Genomic DNA, 22,430 nt, shown 5'->3' on the forward strand with positions numbered 1-22,430 from the left:
CTCTCTCTCTCTCTCGTCTCCCTCTCTCTCTTTCTCTATGGTCTCCCTCCCTCTCTCTCGTCTCCCTCTCTCTCGTCTCCCTCTCTCTCTCTATGGTCCTCCTCCTCTCCTCTCTCTCTCTCTCTCCTCTCTATGGTCTCCTCCCCTCTCCCTCTTGTCTCCCTCCCTCTCTCTCTGGTCTCCTCCCTCTCCTCTCTCTCTCTCGTCTCCCTATCTCTCTTTCTCTATGGTCTCCTCCCTCTCCCTCTCTCCCTCTCTCTCTCGCTCTCTCTCTCTCCCCCTCTCTCTCTCTCCTCCTCTCGGCTCTCTCATCTCCCCCTCTCTCTCTCTCTCTCCATCCCTCGCCCTCTCTCTCTCCCCCTCCCTCTCTTGTCTCTCCCTCTCTTGTCTCTCCCTCTCTTGTCAGGATTGTGAACTCCGACCTCACCAGGACCCCCACATAGACCCACACACAAGTGCGCCTCTTACACACAGACACACACACACACACACACACACTTACTGTGAATATTGTGTTGTTTTGTTTGTAAATAGTGTGTACTTGTTGCCTGCACATTCCCCTGCTGGCATTGCCACTTTCATTTCACTGCACACCCTGTGTGTGTATGTGACAAATAAAACATCTTGAATCTTGAATCTTGAATCTCTCTCATCTCTCTCTCTCCCCTCCCTCCCTCTCTTCTCCCTCTCTCCCCCCCCCCCCTCTCTCAGTCTCTTACCGTTGCTCTTTCTTGTTGTTGCAATCTCTCCGTTCTCGGGTCCCCAGGGTGCCACGAGGCTCCGTCTCTGCAGCTGAAACCTCGTCTTGTGACGGCGGCTCAGAGTCTGGAGTCATTTCCACGGCGTCTTCACTCTCCACGTTTCTTTTTGTGGAGACTCTTTTGTCTGGAGGTTCATTAGGAGGGAAACTTGTATTGATGTTGATTTCTTTGGCATGAAGGGCGAGTGACGGCGGCCAGACTCACGGGTTTAAGAGAGCTGTTAATAAACCTCCAGTGACCCTGTTCGCTGACAGAGTAATCTGCTCTTATCGGTGGTGATCTTCGTCAGCCAGAAGCTGTTCAGAGTCCACACACACACACACACACACACACACACACACACACACAGTCTTTAAAGGGATGTGGGTGTTGCATGTCTTGTGGCAGAAGAAGTGTGACATGCAACACCAGGCAATGAGCGGAAATCAACGTCACTGCAGGAAGCACAAGGCACATTTCATTGTGGTTCATATACAGGACTGTCTCAGAAAATTAGAATATTGTGATGAAGTTCTTTATTTTCTGTAATGCAATTAAAAAAACAAAAATGTCATGCATTCTGGATTCATTACAAATCAACTGAAATATTGCAAGCCTTTTATTCTTTTAATATTGCTGATTATGGCTTACAGCTTAAGAAAACTCAAATATCCTATCTCTAAATATTAGAATATCATGAAAAAGTATACTAGTAGGGTATTAAACAAATCACTTGAATTGTCTAATTAACTCGAAACACCTGCAAGGGTTTCCTGAGCCTTGACAAACACTCAGCTGTTATAAATCTTTTTTTTTACTTGGTCTGAGGAAATATTAAAATTTTATGAGATAGGATTTTAGAGTTTTCTTAAGCTGTAAGCCATAATCAGCAATATTAAAAGAATAAAGGCTTGCAATATTTCAGTTGATTTGTAATGAATCCAGAATGCATGACATTTTTGTTTTTTTAATTGCATTACAGAAAATAAAGAACTTTATCACAATATTCTAATTTTCTGAGACAGTCCTGTATATATATATATATATATGTGCATATATATATGCATATACTGTATAGATATATATATATATGCATACATATATATATATGTGTATACATATGTATATACACATATATATGTGTATGTATATATATGTATATATACATATATATATATGCACATATATATATGTATATACATATATATGTATATACATATATGTATATATATGCACATATATAAACATGTATATACATATATGTACATACATATATACATCATACACATGTATATATATATGTATGTATACATATATATAAATACAGTATATGCATATATATATATGTATGTATATATATATATGTATAAGCATATATATATAAGCATATATATATATATATATATATGCATAAAGATCTATCCAGAGAGGGCATGAACATTTGAGTTGTTCAGCAACGCAGCTGGTAATTAATTTAGTTTCATATCGATGTGTCAACACACTGTATCAGAAACCTTCACATTAATTCATATTTTGTTGTCTGGATTCTGGATTCTCATGCACTTTTGACATTGCCGTTTTTTTCCTGAATGCCAACAGCTCCCCGAAAAGTGTAAATGTGAATATTTGTCGTGCTCCTCTGCAGACTGGAGCACGTGCCAGCTGAGTCCCAACGCCGTGTGCGGGAGCGGCGTCAAGACCCGGATGCTGGACTGCGTTCGCAGCAACGGCAAATCGGTCAACATCAAATTCTGTGAGGAGGTGAGACGGCACAGAATTATGGGTTATTTTACTCTCCTCATGTTGCTTGATGTCTTAATCGCGTCACTCATGACATAATATACGTCCGCGGCCGCTTCAGGCCCACATGAAATATTCAGAAGTATATTTTCATGGCGAGATTGTTGTCGACTGTCGAGCGTTTTTATTTATCCGTAATGTGTCTCGGCTCCTTGGAATTGTGGCCCGGCGGGCTGCGGCAGAGCCACGCGGGGATTTAACCCCCGGGCCACTTCCTCATCTGGATCATACACACACACACACACACACACACACAAAACACACACACACACACAGTGGCAGAACGGCTTTCACAGCGGCCTCGATGTTCCAACCCAAAGGCTTCTGGGAGTCGTTGTGCATTAACCTCTTCACCTCTTCCGTGTGTGTTTGTGTGTGTGTGTGTGTGTGCGTGTGTGTGCCGCAGCTGGATTTGGAGAAGAAGTGGCAGATGAACGTCTCCTGCGTGGTCGAGTGTCCCGTCAACTGTCAGATGTCGGCGTGGTCGCCGTGGTCGGACTGCTCGCAGACGTGCGGACTAGACGGTGAGGAGGTCGACCGGCGCTCGAGAGCAAACAACGACAGTAAACAACAACAAAGAGGAACAAACGAGGAACGGGGGATTCGGCTGAAAAGCATTTCTCTGCATTTTGAATACCTCACGAGGTGTAAAGGTGTGGAGTGAGACGACCTTCACGCACTTAAAGGGGACCGTGAAGTGTCAGGTTTTAAATCCTGGAGGTCCAACAAGCATAAAAACTTTATAAATCCTTTAATTTGAGTCGTTCCAGTCGATTGGATCTCACTTAAACTCCGTTGAACGCGACGTAACAAGAAGCAGCAGCAAGGGTCAAAGAAACGGCGTCGTCAGGGAGACGCAGTGTGATGGTGTGAGGAGGCGGACCCAAGGTCAGCTGTTCCTGATTGTCCCGATGATGATGATGATGATGATGATGTCATCATCGATGTATCCTCTTGGCGAGCGCTGAAGAAGCTTTAAAGATGCAGTTCATGTCCTCACTGCATCTTTAGAGAAATCTTTTCTTTTTTGGGTGTGTAAGGGCTCACCTGAGAAGCACTTTTTGTAAAAAAAAAAGAAGAAGAAAAAAGAAAGAAGCCCCCCCCCCTTCCCCCCGGCTGCTTGTAACATAAAGGGAAACATTTTTACAGGAAACGCAGCAGTCGCCCTCATGATGCTCTACCGTGTGTGTGTGTGTGTGTGTGTGTGTGTGTGTGTGTGTGTGTGTGTGTGTGTGTGTGTATACAAATGCATGCTCAGCAAAACATCCTCGAGTGGATACATTTTTTTCCTTTAAGTCCCATATCAGACACTTCCTGCTCCCGCTGGCGGCTTTGGGCCAGATAACATAAAACCCCACTCACAAAAAGCAGAAGGGAGGAAGTGGTTATTTCGGAGTCTTTCCCGAAACGACCGGCGACAACGTAAAACGTGCCCGCCCGTTTCGCCCGGTTGTTGTCCGTCCCCCTGCTCCTCCTGCTCCTCCTGCTCCTCGGGGCTGTGGGGAGCTCTTTGACGAGGGAAGGAAGAAGATATAAAGTTTTGGTAGAAGGAGCAAGATGTGTTTTTATTTTACTTACTTTGTGCGTGTGTGTGTGTGTGTGTGTGTGTGTGCATGTGTGTGTGTGTGTTTGATGTTCTCTTGTCAGAATGGGATATGAGGTTGTACCGGTTGTGTGAATGTGTGGGAAGGCTGGCTCGTGGTTCATGTGTTGAAAGGTATCGTGTGTAGGCAGAGGTGTGTACTGAGGGGAGCAGATCGGTGGGTTACGCCACAATTAAAGGGTCCCGGAGTCTGAGAGTGTGTGTTGTGTGTGTGTGTGTGTGCATGTGTGTGTGCGTGTTTGTGTGTGTGTGTGCTTGGTTTCGGTGCTCCCGGGTTCATTTAAAGAGAGTTTTCTGATCGACGGGGGACCACAAAGACCCTTTACTCCAGTGGGGCTTCGAGAGGACAAAGTGGGCGTGGCCTCCGGACATTGTTGGAGCGACGCCCGCTGCGTTAAAGCGAAGCGCCGCTACGACATTCATTTAATGCCATTCAAAAACAAAAGCGCATGCCTTTTAAAAAAGGAGCTGCAATGGACGACCGTCGTTACGTTTTGCCAACAATGTCGGACGTTAGTTTATCGTGCGGAAAGCCGCCGCTTTACAGGCTGTGAAGTTGTATAAATAGATTTTAAAAAGCTCCAATGCTGCGACAGAGAACCAGTCGGAGCGGACTATGTGGTTGTTCTGGCTTTAGTGGTTTGTTTTATTGAACAATGTAATTTAGAAATAATTAGCCAGTGAATAGAAATCTGTGCTTTAGAGCCATAAACCGGAGATTACCTTTTTGTTCTACTCTGTTCCCTCACGTCGGAGTCAACGGGTTAATTAAATGTGTTGGGTTCAGTTGGATGCCTGAAATAAAGTCTGTAATGCGAGATAAAGAGATTGTAACGTAGAAGTAGAGATTGTAACGTAGAAGTAGAGACTCTAACGTAAAAGTAGAGATTTTTACGAGATTTTAACGTAGATGTAGAGACTTTAACGTAGAAGTGGAGATTTTAACTGGAAATAGAGATTTTAACATAGAAGTAGAGACTTGAACGTAGAAGAAGAGATTTTAATGTAGAAGTGGAGATTTTTACGTAGAAGTGGAGATTTTTACGTAGAACTGGAGATCTTAATGTAGAAGTAGAGATTTTTACGTAGAAGTAGAGACTTTAACGTAGAAGTAGAGATTTTTACGTAGAAGTGGAGATTTTTACGTAGAAGTAGAGACTTTAACGTAGAAGTGGAGATTTTTACGTAGAACTGGAGATCTTAATGTAGAAGTAGAGATTTTTACGTAGAAGTAGAGACTTTAACGTAAAAGTAGAGATTTTAACGGAGAAGTAGAGATTTTTACGGAGTAGAGACTTTAACGTAGAAGTAGAGATTTTTACGAGATTTAACGTAGAAGTAGAGATTTTTACGTAAAAGTAGAGATTTTAACGTAGAAGTAGAGATTTTAATGTAGAAGTAGAGATTTTAACGTAGAATTAGAGACTTTAATGTAGAAGTAGAGATTTTAACGTAGGCGTAGAGATTTTTACGTAGAAGTTGAGATTTTAACGTAGAAGTAGAGAAACAATGTGGGTCCCAGCAGGACCCTCATTGTTTCTGAGAGTCGGCACCAAAAAACTAAACAAATATCAAAGCGGCGGCCGCCGCGCTGACGTCACTTCCTGTGTTGTTGTTCCCTCCCAGGTAAGATGCGGCGGCGGCGCTCGGTGGTCCGGGCCTCTCGGGGCGACGGCCGGCCCTGCCCCCCCCAGACGGAGCAGTGGAGGCCCTGCCCCGTCCGGCCCTGCTACCGCTGGCAGTACAGCGACTGGTCCGAGTGCCGCGTGGAGGTACGTCGACCAATCACAACGTCACACCGTAACAACAGCCGTAAATATTAATGATCGGGTATCGTATATACATCTCCGTCAGCTACAAAGAATGCAGCTTTGACGGAGATCAATACGCACTTGAATTTGAGCCAAAAGTGGATTTTGGAAGACGGAAATTCTGGACACCTGTAAAAAAAAAAATACTAACGGAAACTTTATTATTGATGCACACCCCCATCGAATCCCTACGCACACAGTTATTGTGTGGAACGGACGGCGAGGATCAATCTAATGCTCTTTTTATACGCCGATACGTTCCTGTAAACCAATACCGCTGCCAATAACGTTGGCGGCCTCCGCGCCTCGATGTGAATCATGTGTCACTTTATGGCGTCAAAACAAAACTTTGAGGGCTCTGGATGTCGTTTTAATGGGACCGCATCACCCGGAAATTAATTTAGGCCGCTGGTTTCATCTGTATTCGCTCCGTCGGGGCGTCCGGCGATCAATAGAGATGATAATTAATATCGTTAGCGTGGACACGAAGCCTTTGTGATGCCTTCACGTGTGATTTATGGCCAGCGCCTCTCTTTTTGTTGATGAACTGAATTAAAGTGGAAAGAAAGTGGCCTTGGTGTGCAGTTGATTAATAAACCAAGACTTCCAAATGAGGAAAATTCTATAATGAAATATAATTAAAGTGATTCAGAGCTGATTTTATTCAAACTAAATTAAGTAAAATGTACCAAATAAATGTCTTGATTTCAGCTCAATGTAATTAAAAACTGTACATAGTCTTTATTTATTACGTGAAGGTTACTATATTATTCATTTAGAAGGTATTAATTAACCCGAATCAGTTTTTACAGCGTATTCAAGTTTAAATGAACCCATTAATCTCTCTTTATTTATATTTCATATCCGTGGTTTTTATAAATAGTGCTCACATTAATGTGACTTTTCAATTTAAATGGCTCATGGTTAGAATGAGCCGTCTCTCAGCATCCTGTTGCTTCCTCTCCCGGTCCTGTCAGAGCGTGGTGTGCGGACACGGCGTGCGCTACAGGAACCTGTCCTGCTTCGTGTCGGACGGCTCCGGCTCCGGTTCCGGCTCCGGCTCCGGTTCCGGCTCCGGCGGCTCGGTGGACGAGGAGCTGTGCGGCAGCCTGGAGCTGTCCGTGGACGGGGACAAGATGATCAACCTGAAGGAGGCCTGCACCCTGCCCTGTCCAGGTACCGCAAGAAGCTTCATCAAAAAGCTCATTATTAAGATTTGTATTTGTATTTTTATGATTAAAGTGTGACTAAAATGAAGATATTATTACCATTTATTTCAAATAGGGAATCAGAAATGCAGCGTGTGTGTGTGTGTGTGTGTGTGTGTGTGAGAGGAGTTCAGAGGAGCGCCGAACAGCCACGATATTTATTAAACAGTCGAATCTCGACTATTAATGTCTGTTATGCATCTCGGGGTTGGAGTCACCGCGCGACGCTCCACGCGCTCAATTTTGCTTGATATCTCAGAGCGGCCAATAAAAAAAAGACTTTTGTCAGTGGGTGGATTTTATTATCTCTAACTGGTAGCACTCAGTATCTGTTTGCGACCTTTAAAAAATAGCGTACCTGGAGGCAGAATAAATGGACTACATTATGACAGACTGTGTTTTATGAAAGTTTAATGCACTGGTGAGTGCTGCGTCTCGTCGGCCTCTGCTCTCACCCGGCTCCATCGGGCTCCACACACTCCCAGTTGTGCCCATTTCCTCCCAGTTAACGTGATGTCGACACACAGTTCTTACAACGAAAGATTAGAGATAGGGTAAGGAGATGAGTTTCCTTCCTAGGGTGGCTGGTTCAGCCTTAGAGATAGGGTAAGGAGATGAGTCTCCTTTCTAGGGTGGCTGGTTCAGCCTTAGAGATAGGGTAAGGAGTTGAGTTTCCTATATAGGGTGGCTGGGTTCAGCCTTAGAGATAGGGTAAGGAGATGAGTTTCCTCTATAGGGTGGCTGGTTCAGTCTTAGAGATAGGGTAAGGAGATGAGTTTCCTATATAGGGTGGCTGGGTTCAGCCTTAGAGATAGGGTAAGGAGATGAGTTTCCTATATAGGGTGGCTGGGTTCAGCCTTAGAGATAGGGTAAGGAGATGAGTTTCCTATATAGGGTGGCTGGTTCAGTCTTAGAGATAGGGTAAGGAGATGAGTTTCCTCTATAGGGTGGCTGGTTCAGTCTTAGAGATAGGGTAAGGAGATGAGTCTCCTTTCTAGGGAGGCTGGGTTCAGCCTTAGAGATAGGGTAAGGAGATGAGTTTCCTCTATAGGGTGGCTGGTTCAGCCTTAGAGATAGGGTAAGGAGATGAGTTTCCTCTATAGGGTGGCTGGTTCAGCCTTAGAGATAGGGTAAGGAGATGAGTTTCCTCTATAGGGTGGCTGGTTCAGCCTTAGAGATAGGGTAAGGAGATGAGTTTCCTCTATAGGGTGGCTGGTTCAGTCTTAGAGATAGGGTAAGGAGATGAGTCTCCTCCGTAGGGTGGCTGGTTCAGCCTTAGAGATAGGGTAAGGAAATGAGTCTCCTCCGTAGGGTGGCTGGTTCAGCCTTAGAGATAGGGTAAGGAGATGAGTCTCCTCCGTAGGGTGGCTGGTTCAGTCTTAGTGATAGGGTAAGGAGATGAGTCTCCTCCGTAGGGTGGCTGGTTCAGCCTTAGAGATAGGGTAAGGAGATGAGTTTCCTCTATAGGGTGGCTGGTTCAGTCTTAGAGATAGGGTAAGGAGATGAGTTTCCTCTATAGGGTGGCTGGTTCAGCCTTAGAGATAGGGTAAGGAGATGAGTCTCCTCCGTAGGGTGGCTGGTTCAGTCTTAGAGATAGGGTAAGGAGATGAGTCTCCTCCGTAGGGTGGCCGGATTAAACGGATGAGAATGGATGGATGAAAATAGTTGTCGACTCTTTTCATCTTGTTGATCGACTCATCGTTTAGTTGAGTAATCGTTTCGACTCAAATGAAGAGCGTATGGAAACTGGTGCGGCGGTCCGAATCCCTCACAGGCTTCCCAACGTTGTCTCTTTGCACCACCTGCTCTCCCGGTGGAAATAGAGCTCTTGAATCAAATGTATTCCATTTGTACAGTTAGGAAACATGGAAGAAAAGTGATTACACACACACACACACACAGACGGATAAAATAACACCGGGAAAAAAAGGGGATGCAATCAATAATCTGTGTGGGCGAGATAACACAACCCCTAAGGGGCTTCTAGAGAGACACAAGCTGAGCGACAACCTCACTAAAAAACAATCTGCTGCGATGTAAACGACAACAAATTGTAGATTGTATGCATGTATTCGTCTCCTCGGAGATGCTGATTGAGAGGAGAAGTGTTTTCGGAGTTGATTATGAGGCGTCGCTCTCCGCACTCGTACTCACGATGAGGCAGTTAATACGGCACATGTTCAAGGATTCACGGGGATGAAGATTTATTGTTGTTATGCAACGCGGCGAAATGCAGATTTGCTACGCGAGAAAAAAAAACGTGAAAGACGACGTGACAAAAAAAACACGTCTAATTATGATAGAAATGGAGCGAAATCCACCGGAGCTACCGGCCCGGAGCGTGTTTTCATACTTAGACGGGGATTTAAAGTTATTTACATATTGCACGATGACGTTTAACGATAGAGAGAAACGACGTGAGAGGTTTAGAGGCTGTTGATTGTTCACTAAGCCCCGCCCCCTCATTTACTGTTCCCGCACCGTTGTTGTTGTTGTTGTTTTTGCTTGAATCGTATGCAGTTTACTTTAATAACAGTGGCATATTTCTCTTTAAAACCACACTAACGCTCCGGGCTTTTTTTAGTTTTTAAAGCTGGGAGAAACAGCAAATATGGACTGAAACAGAAAGTTTCTAATATAGTAATAATAATAATAATAATACCACTGGAATTAGATTATATTAGATTAGTTTAGATATTCCTTTATTATTCCCACGGTGGGGAAATGTCAGGATCACAGCAACGGTGCACATCAGCACATTAATATAAAATTAAAATAAAACACAAAACTCAATAACAATACTAAATACTAAATACTAGTACTAAAATACAAAATATACATTGGAAAAATAAATCTAATCTAATCTAATCTACACTGGTATCATATTAACAATATCAGTGTAAACTAATCTAACCCTGTGCAGAAAGATATGATTTGAAATTAATTAATAGTCCCAAAAAAAGCAGATCTCTGCTGCATTGGAATTAATTAGAAGAAAAATAAAGGGAAATTTAAAATGTCACAGATTTAGTTCTAACCTGATTAATTATCATTTTTGTTATTTTTAAGCAATGCATTGGAACGTGTAACATGCAACGTTATCCGGTGTCACGTCGTCACGGTGAACTTCCCCCGATCCAATTAGCAGCTCCACATGGGGGCACTCGGTTCTGAAGAGGGCAATTATATTAAAGACCCGATCCTCCTTAAAACCTTTTTATAAAAAATCAATCACTCCACTTCAACGTTTGTGGATATCTTCAGTTAAGTATTGATCGCTTTCAGGTTGCACACAGGTAAGCCTCGTGTGATATACATATAAACCGTCTAAACCAGGTGTGGCCGCATCAGCATCATGGCCGCCTCTTAAAGGGCCGGCGTAACTGTATAAACTAATCACACTTATTGTCAAATAACTCTCTTTGCATTTGGTTATTGTTTATTTGAGTGTAGAAATGTTGTACATAAGAACATTTCTCTAATATTATAACATAAACCCATTTAATTTTAAACCTTCAAAATAAAAGCACAGGATATTTAACATAAAAACATTTATCTAATGTTATAACATAAACCCAAATAACTCTCTTTGCATTTGATTATTGTTTATTTGAGTGTAGAAATGTTGTACATAAGAACATTTCTCTAATATTATAACATAAACCCATTTAATTTTAAACCTTCAAAATAAAAGCACAGGATATTTTTCTTCAATATTATAAATAAAATGTGTCTTTTAAGCCGATGGGGGCCACATAAAATCATGTGGCGGGCCGCATTCGGCCCACGGGCCTTGTGTTTGACGCCTGTGATCTAAACTATACACGCGTAGGTGGTTAAGACTACAAAGCGTGTGCCGTGTGCCGCGTGGCTCCTGCTGCCACCTCGGAGCTCGTTAGTGCGCCATGTGTGCACACGGCTTCAGCATGGGCGAGCCCAGCGGGGGGGCGGAGCCTCCAACCTGCTCGGGTGAGAGCCCGATCGGGCCGGACCTCTTTTGGTCCAGGTCTCCGTGCCGAGCTGGACATCTGCTGCCGTGTGCACGGCGAACGCTGTGAGGTATTCGTATTATTATACCCGGTTTGAGTATATTTTGAATGTATGATTATTGATTTTAGTGCGACATCTCCCTGTTAATCTGGAACAACGGCAACATGTCCATCTCCTGCTTCTTTTAGTCTCTTGTGAGGCGTTAAGTCACATCGCCGCTTTCCTTTCCTCTCCTGGAAGGTTTTTAATCTTAAATATCTTTTTAAGACGTTATAGTTTAACACCAAACTAAATACGATAAAGCTGTGAAATTGGAGCGAACGAGTCCAGTTTTGCAGTATTTGCAGCCTTGCCGGAAGAAAAAAAAGAAGATTATTTCTTTAAAAAATCTATTAAAAAAATACAGAGGAAAACTATCAAAAGCAGCCGTGACCTTTGCGACCTTTGAGGCCGCCGTCAGCACACAAGATGAAGTCCGATGGCATCGCAGTCGCCTGTTGACCCCACATTGACAGTCTCCGCCCTGCAGGGCAGAGAAACAGCACAATATCAGCACTCCTCCTCCTCCTCCTTCTCCAACCCTGACTGAAAAAGAAGAGAGAGAGAGAATCTTTCTTTTGGATAAATAGGGCAAATCTACAACACTTCAATGCGGAAAAAAACACCCAATTTATGATGCAGCCGGATAAAAAACAGGGTGTGTTTTCACACAGTGCAGCTTAAATATAAATCTCCTATTTTCCGTGTCAGCGGTACCCGAAGGGAGAATTATTGTTTCTTGCTTCTTTGCCAAAAGACAAAATACAAACGTGGAGTTCATATTTCCAAAGTGCTATGCGTCTATTTTGGTTCACCCGGTTGATCGTTCAGCTTTCAATCTATATTTCTTTTTTTTTTGTAAATAAAGAGGACGAGAACATTTTTCTTTGCGGTTTGAACACATTTTTACACTTTTGAGAATGTGTGTGTGTGTGTGTGTGTGTGTGTGTGTGTGTGTGTGTGTGTGTGTGTGTGTGTTTTCCACTCACTCATCAGATGTCTGCTGGTCCCCGAGATGGAAAACAGTGAGAAAAACGCTGCCCTAGATAACGAGTAAGCCCCGCCCCCTCTTTGACAAACAGGAGAGCTGAAGTATCCAAAGCACCGAGCGGCGTCTGTGCAGGGACGTGGCGTAGAGGGTCTGGGGGGGACATGCAAGACCTGTTAGTGCAGGACTGGGGACAGCTTGGGAATCCTGGCAGGTTGCATCCACACACACACACACACAATCGTAAAATATCACTGGAGCGTTGCTCAAGTGGGAGATCTGGTCCACCTGTCGCCAACAGAGCGATGCAGATATTGAAAAACGAGTAATAACGAGAAGATGAGAGGACGCCGGTAAATAAGAAAAAAAAGTGCTGAACACAAATGTCTGAATATTACCACGGCAACACGCAGCTCATTTGTACATGAGGATCCGGCCACGTGATGGCGTCCCGAGCAGAGGACCGAGGCATCTCCAATTTAACACCTTTTATTTAAACGTGAAAATGAATTAAAAGATGTCTGATCTGTTCAATGTTTATGTGAATTCTGAGTTCAAACTGGCTGAAGCTCCTCCTCTTTTTAAGGAGAAGCAGCTGGAAGAGGTCTGAGGGTCTAAGGGCCTATGGGTTTGAGGGTTTGAGGGTCTAAGAGCCGAAGGTTTCTGAGGGTTTGAGGGTCTGGGGGTCTGAGGGTCTGGGGGCTTGAGGGCCTGAGGGTCTGAGGGTCTGAGGGTCTGAGGGTCTGGGGGCTTGAGGGCCTGAGGGTCTGAGGGTCTGAGGGCTTGAGGGCCTGAGGGTCTGAGGGTCTGAGGGTTTGAGGGTCTGAGGGTCTGCAAACGTAATACAGTGGAGAAATTAGCTTTATTACTTTTAATCCCAAGTTATATTGTTATTTTTAATGAGTATGAGTAATATTCATTAAAAAAAGCTAAATGAGTAATTAAAAAAAGCTCATGAGTAATAAATATGAAGTAAGGTATCACACTTCCTGAACACAGTTTTTTCATAATTTAGTGTTTTATTAATGTCTTGCAAGTCTTCAACGAGTGTCTCTTAAGAGCTAAACGTGTGTAGAGTCCCTCACGAGTCCCTCTGGCGTCCCCTGTGGCTCCGCCCCTCTGCAGGCGAGTGCTACCTGATGGAGTGGTCGGACTGGAGCTCGTGCGTCAGCGTCTGCGTCAAGGGCGCCGGCGTGGACTTCGGCTCGGTCCGGGTCCGCTCGCGGGCCGTGCTGGCCCAGGAGCCCGAGAACCTGCAGCTCTGCCCCGACCAGGCGTGGGAGTCTCAGCCCTGCACAGGTGAGAGGGGACACCTGGATGTGGCCCGCACGGCTGATGAATCTATCCCCCCCCCCCCACACACACACACACCTCAGAGAAAATATGTGTGGAGAAGGGAATCAGACGAAGGTTCTCCTCGCTATCCACATCCTCGGGTCAGATCTACAAATATAGGCCCCTCCCCCCTCCATCATCCCTGTGCTGTTGTGAATCACTCCCACCGCCACAGCTCAGCATAGACTGGAGCCACCGGCTCATTCTGAAGAGCAGCCCCCCCCCCCCCCCCCTCTTCTCGCCCCCACAGCAGTCTGACCTGATTTGATTTTACAGCATCACAGGAGGGGAGCGGAGGGGAGGACCAGGAAAGATGGCAGAGAGGAGAGAGGGATGGGGGGAGAAGCAGGAAGGGGGGCTAAGGAGAGACAGATCAAATAGTTGAATACAAAAAATAATGTTGTTGGGGGGGGGGGGGGGGGGGGGGGCAGCAGCCTAATGGTTATGGCAAAGAACCACATCACCGCCTCAAGCCCCGTCTGTGGAGATCTTTGTCGCCTCTGATAGCCTCCCTCTCTCTCTCTCTCTCTCTCTCTCTCTCTCCCTCTCTCTCCCTCTCTCCCTCTCTCTCTCTCTCTCTCTCTCTCTCTCTCTCTCTCTCTCTCTCTCTCTCTCTCTCTCTCTCTCTCCTCTCTCTCCTCTCTCTCTCTCTCTCTCTCTCTCTCTCTCTCTCTCTCTCTCTCTCTCTCTCTCTCTCTCTCTCTCTCTCTCCTCCCCCTCTCTCTCCCTCTCTCTCTCTCTCTCTCTCTCTCCTCTCCTCTCTCTCTCTCCCCCCCCCCCTCTCCTCCCTCCATGTTTCGAGTCTGTGTCTTCTCCTGCACCAGGGTTGTACTGTGTCACACTCGTTCACGTTGAACGAGGTAACAGGAACAATATGTCCATTTCTTTGTTATTATTATGAACCGTGAGATGTAATGAGGGCGTTCCTCCCGTCACGTCTTTAGAACTTTAACCTCCACAGCCCAAAAAAACAAAAACATCACACGATCAATCACCTGATCCTCCATCCTCTCAATACTCATATTTCATATCATTGAGTGTGTGTCGTAACACATGACATCTGTTGCACTCTCGTCCTGACAGAGGCACATTTTTGATTATCTGCTACTCAAAATAAATTAAATTAAATATATATCATCGCCAATAATTCTGCGTGGAGCTGCCGCTCGGCGTGCTACGACACGACCGTCATGCGTGCGTCTCCCACATAACCGTTGAAGCGCTCTATATGCCTTCATAGCTGTTTTTATCAGTGTTAATGAATCTTTTGCTCCTCTACTCTAATTATCCAACTCGTCTTCTTCCAGAGGGGCTTTTTTTCTCCCTCTGAGGAATGTGTCCAACGGTAGTAAAACTACAATTTCCCGGTAAAAGATGGCGTGAAGTGTCGGGCCGGGCGTGAGCGATTGAACGATAATGTAACGCCTTCCGTCCACGAGGCCAGAGGAGAAGAGTGAGCGCCCGTTAAGGGGTGATGTCATCTCACGCTGCAGATGGAGTGCTACTGTACCCCGGAGGAGGAGGAGGAGGAGGAGGAGGAGGGTAGATCTCTCCTTTTGTTCAAAGTTAAATTGTTCATTTGACGCCCTCCGAATGAGCCGGGCCGATGATTGTGGGGGGGGGGGGGGGGGACCATTCGCCGCGCTGATGGAGATATTGATAAAGTCATAATGGCATCGATAGAAAGCCATGAGGCGAAAAGCTCTCAGCGAAGATTAAAACGTTGAACCGGGGCCCCGTGGAGACACACTGATCGCGGTGTCATGTGACGCCTATTACGCAACCGTAAGTCAGCGGCCGCTTTATTAATCCGTCACTTCCCGTGATCGATGGGTCTTCCCGCCGCGCGCTCTCTATCGGTATTGATCGCTTTTTATTTGGTTCTCAGGGGGCGAATGTCACGAGTACAAGTGGATGAGCGGCGGCCGGACCAACTCCAGCCGGTCGGCGGTGTGGTGCCAGCGCTCCGACGGACTCAACGTCACCGGTGAGCGGCGGCGGAAGCTCAACCTGTTGGAATGTTGTGGGAACGATGAGCTTAACCCTTGTGTTGCCTTCGGGTCAATTTGACCCGATTCAATGTTTCACCCTCCTGTCGCCTTCGGGTCAATATGACCCGATTCAATGTTTAACCCTCCTGTTACCTTTATATTTACTAACATATTTTACCCTTGAGGTCAATATGACCCCAGCTATTAAAATCTCCAGAAAATTATTAGAATTAATATTGTTTTCCAAGTTTAAGTGTGAGGTACTTTATGTTTGTTTGTTGACTCCCGAAAGAACACCGACATTAAACATTGAATCGAGTCAAATTGACCCGAAGGCGACAGGAGGGTTAAATATTGAATCGGGTCAAAATGACCCGAAGGCAACACAAGGGTTAAAGACACTCGTTCACCCTGGGGCAGCGTCGGAAACTCACGAGGGCAAAGGTCAAAACTGACCCTGAGAAATATGATGTTGCCCCTGATGTCAGGAGGAGAGGGGCAACACATGCCCACCCCCCCTCCATAATGTAGAGAATGTAATAGCGTTTTGTTCTTGTTCTTTGTTTTGTGTGTCTTATCTGTACACAAAAAATAACTACATATATTTTTGTATTATTACCTTTGCATTGAAAATGCGAAAGGTTATGTTTTGATCGCCGTGTATTTATTTATTTATTTGTATGCGTGTTCCTCGCATAACTCAAAAAGTATTAAACCGAATCGCATGACATTTGGTGGGATGATTGGTTATTATCCGGGGACCATTTGATTAGAGTTTGGGATCGATCGGGTCAAAGGTCAAGGTCAATTTTTTATCCAATTGGCATGCAACTAATGCCAAAATGTGGCTGCGGCGAAGGTATGCACTCTACCGAGTGCCCGTTCTAGTTTAAAAAAAAATAATAACAATAAATAACCAGAAAGAAATAAGAATAATATTTAATATGATTGTCTGATATATGTTTTCTGTTAAAAAAAATCCCCAAAAAAGCACTTTGAATCTGTAGACTGCTGCCTAATCGTCTTATTATTGACTCAAAGACGCGTTACATGTTACATTCATACACCGTAGACACAGCTACCGGGAGCAATTCAGGGTCAAGTGTCTTGCTCAAGGGCACATCGACTAGGGCGGGGATTGAACCGCCAACCCCCTGATTGGAAGGTGGACCTGCTGACCACTGACCCCCCCCCCCCCCCCCCGTCGCCCCAAATATAGACACAAATATCAAATAAAACCTTGAAACTTTAAACTTTAAATGACACAAAGAGTGGAAACAAGATGAAGTGTGTCAGAGCACCTCGGTTTATTTAAAACGGCGAAACAATTTGACGCTGCATTGTGAACGACGTGCTGAATTTATGTGAAAGGCGAGAAACTGAAACGTTAAGTCTAAATCGGTGAGTGTCGAGTTTTATGTGGGAGGAAGAAGTGACACAAAATATATGTCAGAAACATAACACACTGTTCTTGAAAAGAATTCAAATGCTCTTGACTTCTAGAGGAAGCGAAGGCGCCGGCTGGCCAGATGTTCACCTCTGCATAACACATGAGCACGAGGTCGCTCGCTCCGCCACGCGATGGATGCATGAGGGAAATCTGTGTAAAAAAACTTTTAACGTGTTCAAAAGTTTTGCGGTCACCCAGACAATTCTGTGTTTTCCATGAAAACTCACACTTTTATTTTTCAAATTTAATGCAAAATGAATCTAAAATATAGTCAAGACATTGACGAGGTTATAAATAATGTAAATATTAACCCTCGTGTTGTGTTCGTTTCTTCCAGCCATGATGTTCCCGGGTTAATGTTGAATCATCCAAAAGTGGTCAGAAACCCCAAAATCCTAAAAAGTATAGTTTGTACCTCATCACCAACACCATTACTAACAATTCAATCAGTTTTTAGTGGAATTGAGTTATTCACCCCTCCTTAGATCAGAGTTCAATCAGGAGAACTCACTCGTTTTAATGAAAAATACATGTTCAAACATTTTTTTAGGTACATTGAAAAAAATCTAAATCTAAATTGCATTAGTCTACCATAACATGTATTTTCTCCTAAATTTTATTTGCATTTTGTAAGTTTAATTTTCTTCGTGGGGTGATGTAGATAAATAGAGATGAGTTACCTGTGCTGTTCAGGGTCATAATGACCCGCTCACTTAATGTAGTTCTTCTTGTGGCTCAAAGGAAGGCCAGTTTTATAGCTTCTCTCACCAGCATAACTGTTTTCAGCTGCGCTCACTTAAAAAGGGTTTTCAAGGGTTTTATACCCCTCTGCTAGTCTTCTAAGGCGATAACACAATGTACCACTAGAACACTGGAGATGGGCCTCTACACACCTCTGTAGAGACTTCATTAAACACCAGAGAATAGTCATCTACACATTAACTATGTAGAGAGAGCATTTATGATTCATTTAATTATCTTCATTGATAAAAACAGTGCTTTGAAAAATAAGGACATTTCTAAGTGACCCAAACGTTTAACCTTCTCGTCCTCTCCCCACAGGGGGGTGCCCTCCTCTGAACCCTCCGGTGGACAACAGCTCCTGTGAGCCTCCCTGCCTCATGCCCAGGTCCTTCTGCAGCGAGGTGAGCGGCTCCTCTTCTTCCTCACGTCGACAATGACGAGAGAAAATATGATTCACGCTTCCCTCCGGACGAACGTCTCTCCGCTCGCTGAGCAAAAAACATGCTGCCGGAATTGAATTTGAATGCCACAGTGGATGAAGTGATGGCAGCATGAAGATGTAAAAAGCCTTTTTTTTTTCACACAGTGTCAGTCAGCTGTGCGGCACCGAAGAAATCTGAGAAAAATCTATTTCTATGTGTTTCCAGATACAGCAGATGGTACATCTGAAGGTGTTTATATATATTTATATTTGAAAGTCTCAGTTTGTTTGTGGAGCAGAAAGAGACGGAGTTGGCAGGTCAGAATCCTCTGATGAGGTCACCGGTTCAGTCCAGCATGACTAAATATACTCAGAAGGCCAGTTTATTAGGTACACCAGAGCTCAAACTAATGCAGTCCGATGCAGCAGTCCTGAATACATGTTGTATTTAGTTTCAGAGGTTGTTGGTTCAAACGCATGCCCACTTTGGGGGATGTAGTTGGTGGTGCAGGTGTTTCTCATAATTATATCGGGCTTAATAACAGAAACACGTCTCTGTGTAATGAACAGAGTTCACAAACCTGCTCAGACGAGCTCTGAGTTGTTTCTGGAGGCTGATGGTTTGTGTTTAAATCTTAAACTAAATAGTTCCGGGGCCTCTCGCAGCGACAACTTCCCTCTCTCGATTCACTGGTGATCGTGTGCTGCCCCCTGCAGGCCGCCATATGCATGTGCGAGGAGGGCTTCACAGAGGTGCTGTCGCCCACCGGGCAGCTGGACCAGTGCGCCCCCATCCCGGTGCTGGAGATCCCCACGGCGGGGGACAAGAAAGGGGACGTGAAGACCAGCCGTGCCGTTAACCCCACCGCGCCCGCCACCGCGCAGCCCGGGCGCACCGGGCGGACCTGGTACCTGCAGCCTTACGGGCCAGGTCAGACCACAAGCCCCCCCCCCCCCCAGAAATATATCAAACGCAAGATATGCTAAATGTATAAAATCCCGTGGTAAAGTTTTGTGTCGTGTTGCTGTCAAATGGAAACCTTTCATCCCCCGGGTGTCTGACGGTGCCTTCCTCTCTCTCTCAGCTGTCAAGACGTGCTTACAAAATAAAGTCAGAAATGTCAAAAAGATTCAGACAGGGTTCATTTACATATGAAGAAATGTCAGTTTGAGTGTTATTACGCAACAAAAACATGTAAACGACACACATCCAGGTGGTGACGGCTGTAAATCAGACGATAAATGCGCCTTCGCCGAGATAGATGTCGGTAAATAATCACACGTCACTTCGAAAAGCTGCCGCTTGAAGGGCGTTTATGTACCTGCACATTTTTTTAACCCTCCTGTTACCTTTCGGGTCAATTTGACCCCATTCAATGTTTAACGTCGGTGTTCTTTGGGGTCAATGTGACTCCAGGCTGTTTTTCACTGTGTCAAACATATAAGAAATATCAACTTGTTTATATATTTAAAGGGCTATTTAGGTAGTCAACAAACAAACATAAAGTACCTCACACTTAAACTTGGAAAACAATATTAATTCTAATAATTTTCTGGAGGTTTTAATTGCTGGGGTCAAATTGACCCCGAGGGTAAAATATGTCAGTAAATATAAAGGTAACAGGAGGGTTAATTCAGGTTCAATTACGGTCATTTGTACATCTCCCAATATCCCATAAAGATACAGTGTGTGCAGCATCCTCTGGAGGGAAAAGGAAAACTTCCCCTTAAACCCTCTGGTAACTGGAAGAACTTTAATTTAGAATATTTTCTGCACCACTGTGTCTCTTTTAGGATTATATGGCACATCGCAGCTTGTATATTCCTCGTGTGAACCGGGTACCCATGAAATACTGACAGGAAGTCACGGCGGGAGGAAAGCAGAGTTCAGGTGTCGTGGATAGAAGCAGAACTTTAACCGGCGGCTCTGGTTCCCAGCTGGAGGGGAAGACGCGTTCAGGCCTCCTGCATTCAAAACTCTATGATGAGCATTAAAGTGCCGAAAGTAAAATCACGTAAAATAACAGTTTTTCAGTATATTCTTAAATAAGAAGCCGTCTTTTCTTCTTTTTTGTGTGTGCAAGTTTAGCGTGAACATTTTAATTTCTTTGTATGTTTTACGCGATTCCAATCGGTTGATGACCTTTTGACCTCTGCTGTGTAATTCGCCCCACGCGCTCCGTAGACTGGAGCACATCTGGACCTCATCCAGAGCCCAAGAATATGACAAAATGTTGTGTCACTTTAAAGCAGGAATAAGAACCGGTGTCACGGTACCTGATTCATACGATACACATGTCCACACGGCGGCGACATCTTTGAGCTTCTTTCACGTCTGCGAGTGAAAACGGACCAACTGACGCGCCTCCTCCTCCACAGATGGGAAGCTGAAGATGTGGGTGTACGGCGTAGCAGCCGGAGCCTTCGTGCTCCTCATATTCATAGTGTCTATGATATACCTCGCGTGGTGAGTTGACCAGTTTAATTCCCCCCTATTCATCATCATCATCATCCTCCTCATTCATGAAACCAAATGAGTTAAAGCCCCGCCCCCTTCCCCCTCGTCCAGCCACCCCGTCACATCACCATTTCATTTTCATTTCCTCCTTTGCTTCCTCCTCGCCTTCCTCCCCCGTGCGAGGGCAGCAGCTACTGCGCCACAGTGCACCGCTCCCTTAAGGCCCAGGAGGCCGACGCCCAGGAGGCCGACTGCACTTGCAGTCCTTGACCTTTTAGCCCCGCCCCCCTGTGACCTTTCTGCAAAGTGCCACATGTCCTGCCTGACTAGCGGAGTGAAGGTGCTGATGCAGGTGAGGACGAACCCTCCAGGTGTCTGTGGATCCGTAGAGCAGGTAGACGCCGCTGCCCGTGGATTCTTCTTCCCAGGTTCTGTTTACACCCGCTTTTTAAAAGGGACCCACATCGGATTACGTTGACTCAAATAGGTCAGATGAGTTTGCATCTTTTCGCTGAGGAAGAGAAGTCCATCCGTGAGATAACTCATTTCTAACATTTTTGAATCCACATGATAAAATACGTATCTTAATACGCGTCTCGTGTGAGCAAAAAAACAACAACAATCTTGGGTCCCTGTAACCATATGTATATATAGAGGCTACATATGTATATATATGTATACATATGTATAAATTAGGGCTGGGCACGTTAACGCGTTAATCTTGCGTTAACGCAGCACTTAATTAACGCCGACAATTATTTTATCGCGCATTAACGCATGTTTTTATTTTTTATTTTTTTATTTGTATAATTTTTTTTTATTTTTTATAATAATTTTTTAGACAAAAGACAATACATAGACATAACACCTAGAGGACTATAAACAATGCAGACGACAAAACAATGGACATAACATCATAAAGTCAGAGTATTTGTGGGGGAAAAAGAATCTCAACAAATGACGGCAGGTATGAGACGCCCTCAAGACACACATCACACGGAGAATACACGAGTTGTATGAAAAGGAGAGGACTGCAAAGCGACAGCTTCACAACGTGCTGCTGCTCTCATGGGGACGACTGGACATCGGGTGACCAGACGTCCAGTTTTCCCCGGACATGTCCTGCTTTTGAGCCCTAAAAAATGCGTCCGGCAGGGATTCCAAAAACGTCCGGGATTTTGCTTCGTCGGATATTTGTTTTTCTCTGGGTTTTCATAAACTCGTATTTACCCCTGACAAGTTTTGGAAATGGTATCTCCCTTCTTACGTGAGCTCTGACGGTTTAGAGGACAGTCATTGGTCGACCGATCTCAGGGTTGCCAGATACACGATAATTATCCTCCAAATACAACCATTTTGAGCCTTTGGTATGATACTTCACCATCTCCAATCTGGCAACACGGAGCACCTTGCCGCCTCCACTAGTTCATTGTTGTTTGTGCGGCATGCTATACACTACAACCAGCGTCGCCGCTCCCATAGCGCACTACGCGCTGTGCGTAGGGCACAAAGTCCTGAGGGGGCTCCACAAAATAGGCAACTAAAAAATCCTCATAGTTATAATAATTATAATGCCGATATTATTTCAGTCTAGAAATATTAGGCACCTTTTAGGCATGTACAGGACTGTCTCAGAAAATTAGAATATTGTGATGAAGTTCTTTATTTTCTGTAATGCAATTAAAAAAACAAAAATGTCATGCATTCTGGATTCATTACAAATCAACTGAAATATTGCAAGCCTTTTATTCTGATTTATTGCTGATTATGGTTTACAGCTTAAGAAAACTCAAATATCCTATCTCTAAATATTAGAATATCATGAAAAAGTATACTAGTAGGGTATTAAACA

At 44.6% G+C, this 22,430-nt stretch overlaps 1 protein-coding gene across 1 annotated transcript in view; it reads left to right on the forward strand.

The window, feature by feature from the left end:
- The window catches only part of LOC130212711 (thrombospondin type-1 domain-containing protein 7A), a 133,221-nt gene that overhangs the window by 105,483 nt on the left and 5,308 nt on the right, over positions 1 to 22,430 (forward strand). The window contains exons 19-27 of the mRNA XM_056443849.1: positions 2,386 to 2,501; positions 2,947 to 3,064; positions 5,770 to 5,915; positions 6,932 to 7,130; positions 13,305 to 13,478; positions 15,403 to 15,501; positions 18,018 to 18,100; positions 18,838 to 19,051; positions 20,500 to 20,587. Of these exons, the coding sequence (XP_056299824.1) occupies positions 2,386 to 2,501; positions 2,947 to 3,064; positions 5,770 to 5,915; positions 6,932 to 7,130; positions 13,305 to 13,478; positions 15,403 to 15,501; positions 18,018 to 18,100; positions 18,838 to 19,051; positions 20,500 to 20,587 (1,237 nt within the window). The remainder of the gene's footprint in view (positions 1 to 2,385; positions 2,502 to 2,946; positions 3,065 to 5,769; positions 5,916 to 6,931; positions 7,131 to 13,304; positions 13,479 to 15,402; positions 15,502 to 18,017; positions 18,101 to 18,837; positions 19,052 to 20,499; positions 20,588 to 22,430) is intronic.

Source organism: Pseudoliparis swirei, chromosome 22 (genome assembly GCF_029220125.1).
Source record: "Pseudoliparis swirei isolate HS2019 ecotype Mariana Trench chromosome 22, NWPU_hadal_v1, whole genome shotgun sequence".
Lineage (NCBI taxonomy): Eukaryota > Metazoa > Chordata > Actinopteri > Perciformes > Liparidae > Pseudoliparis > Pseudoliparis swirei.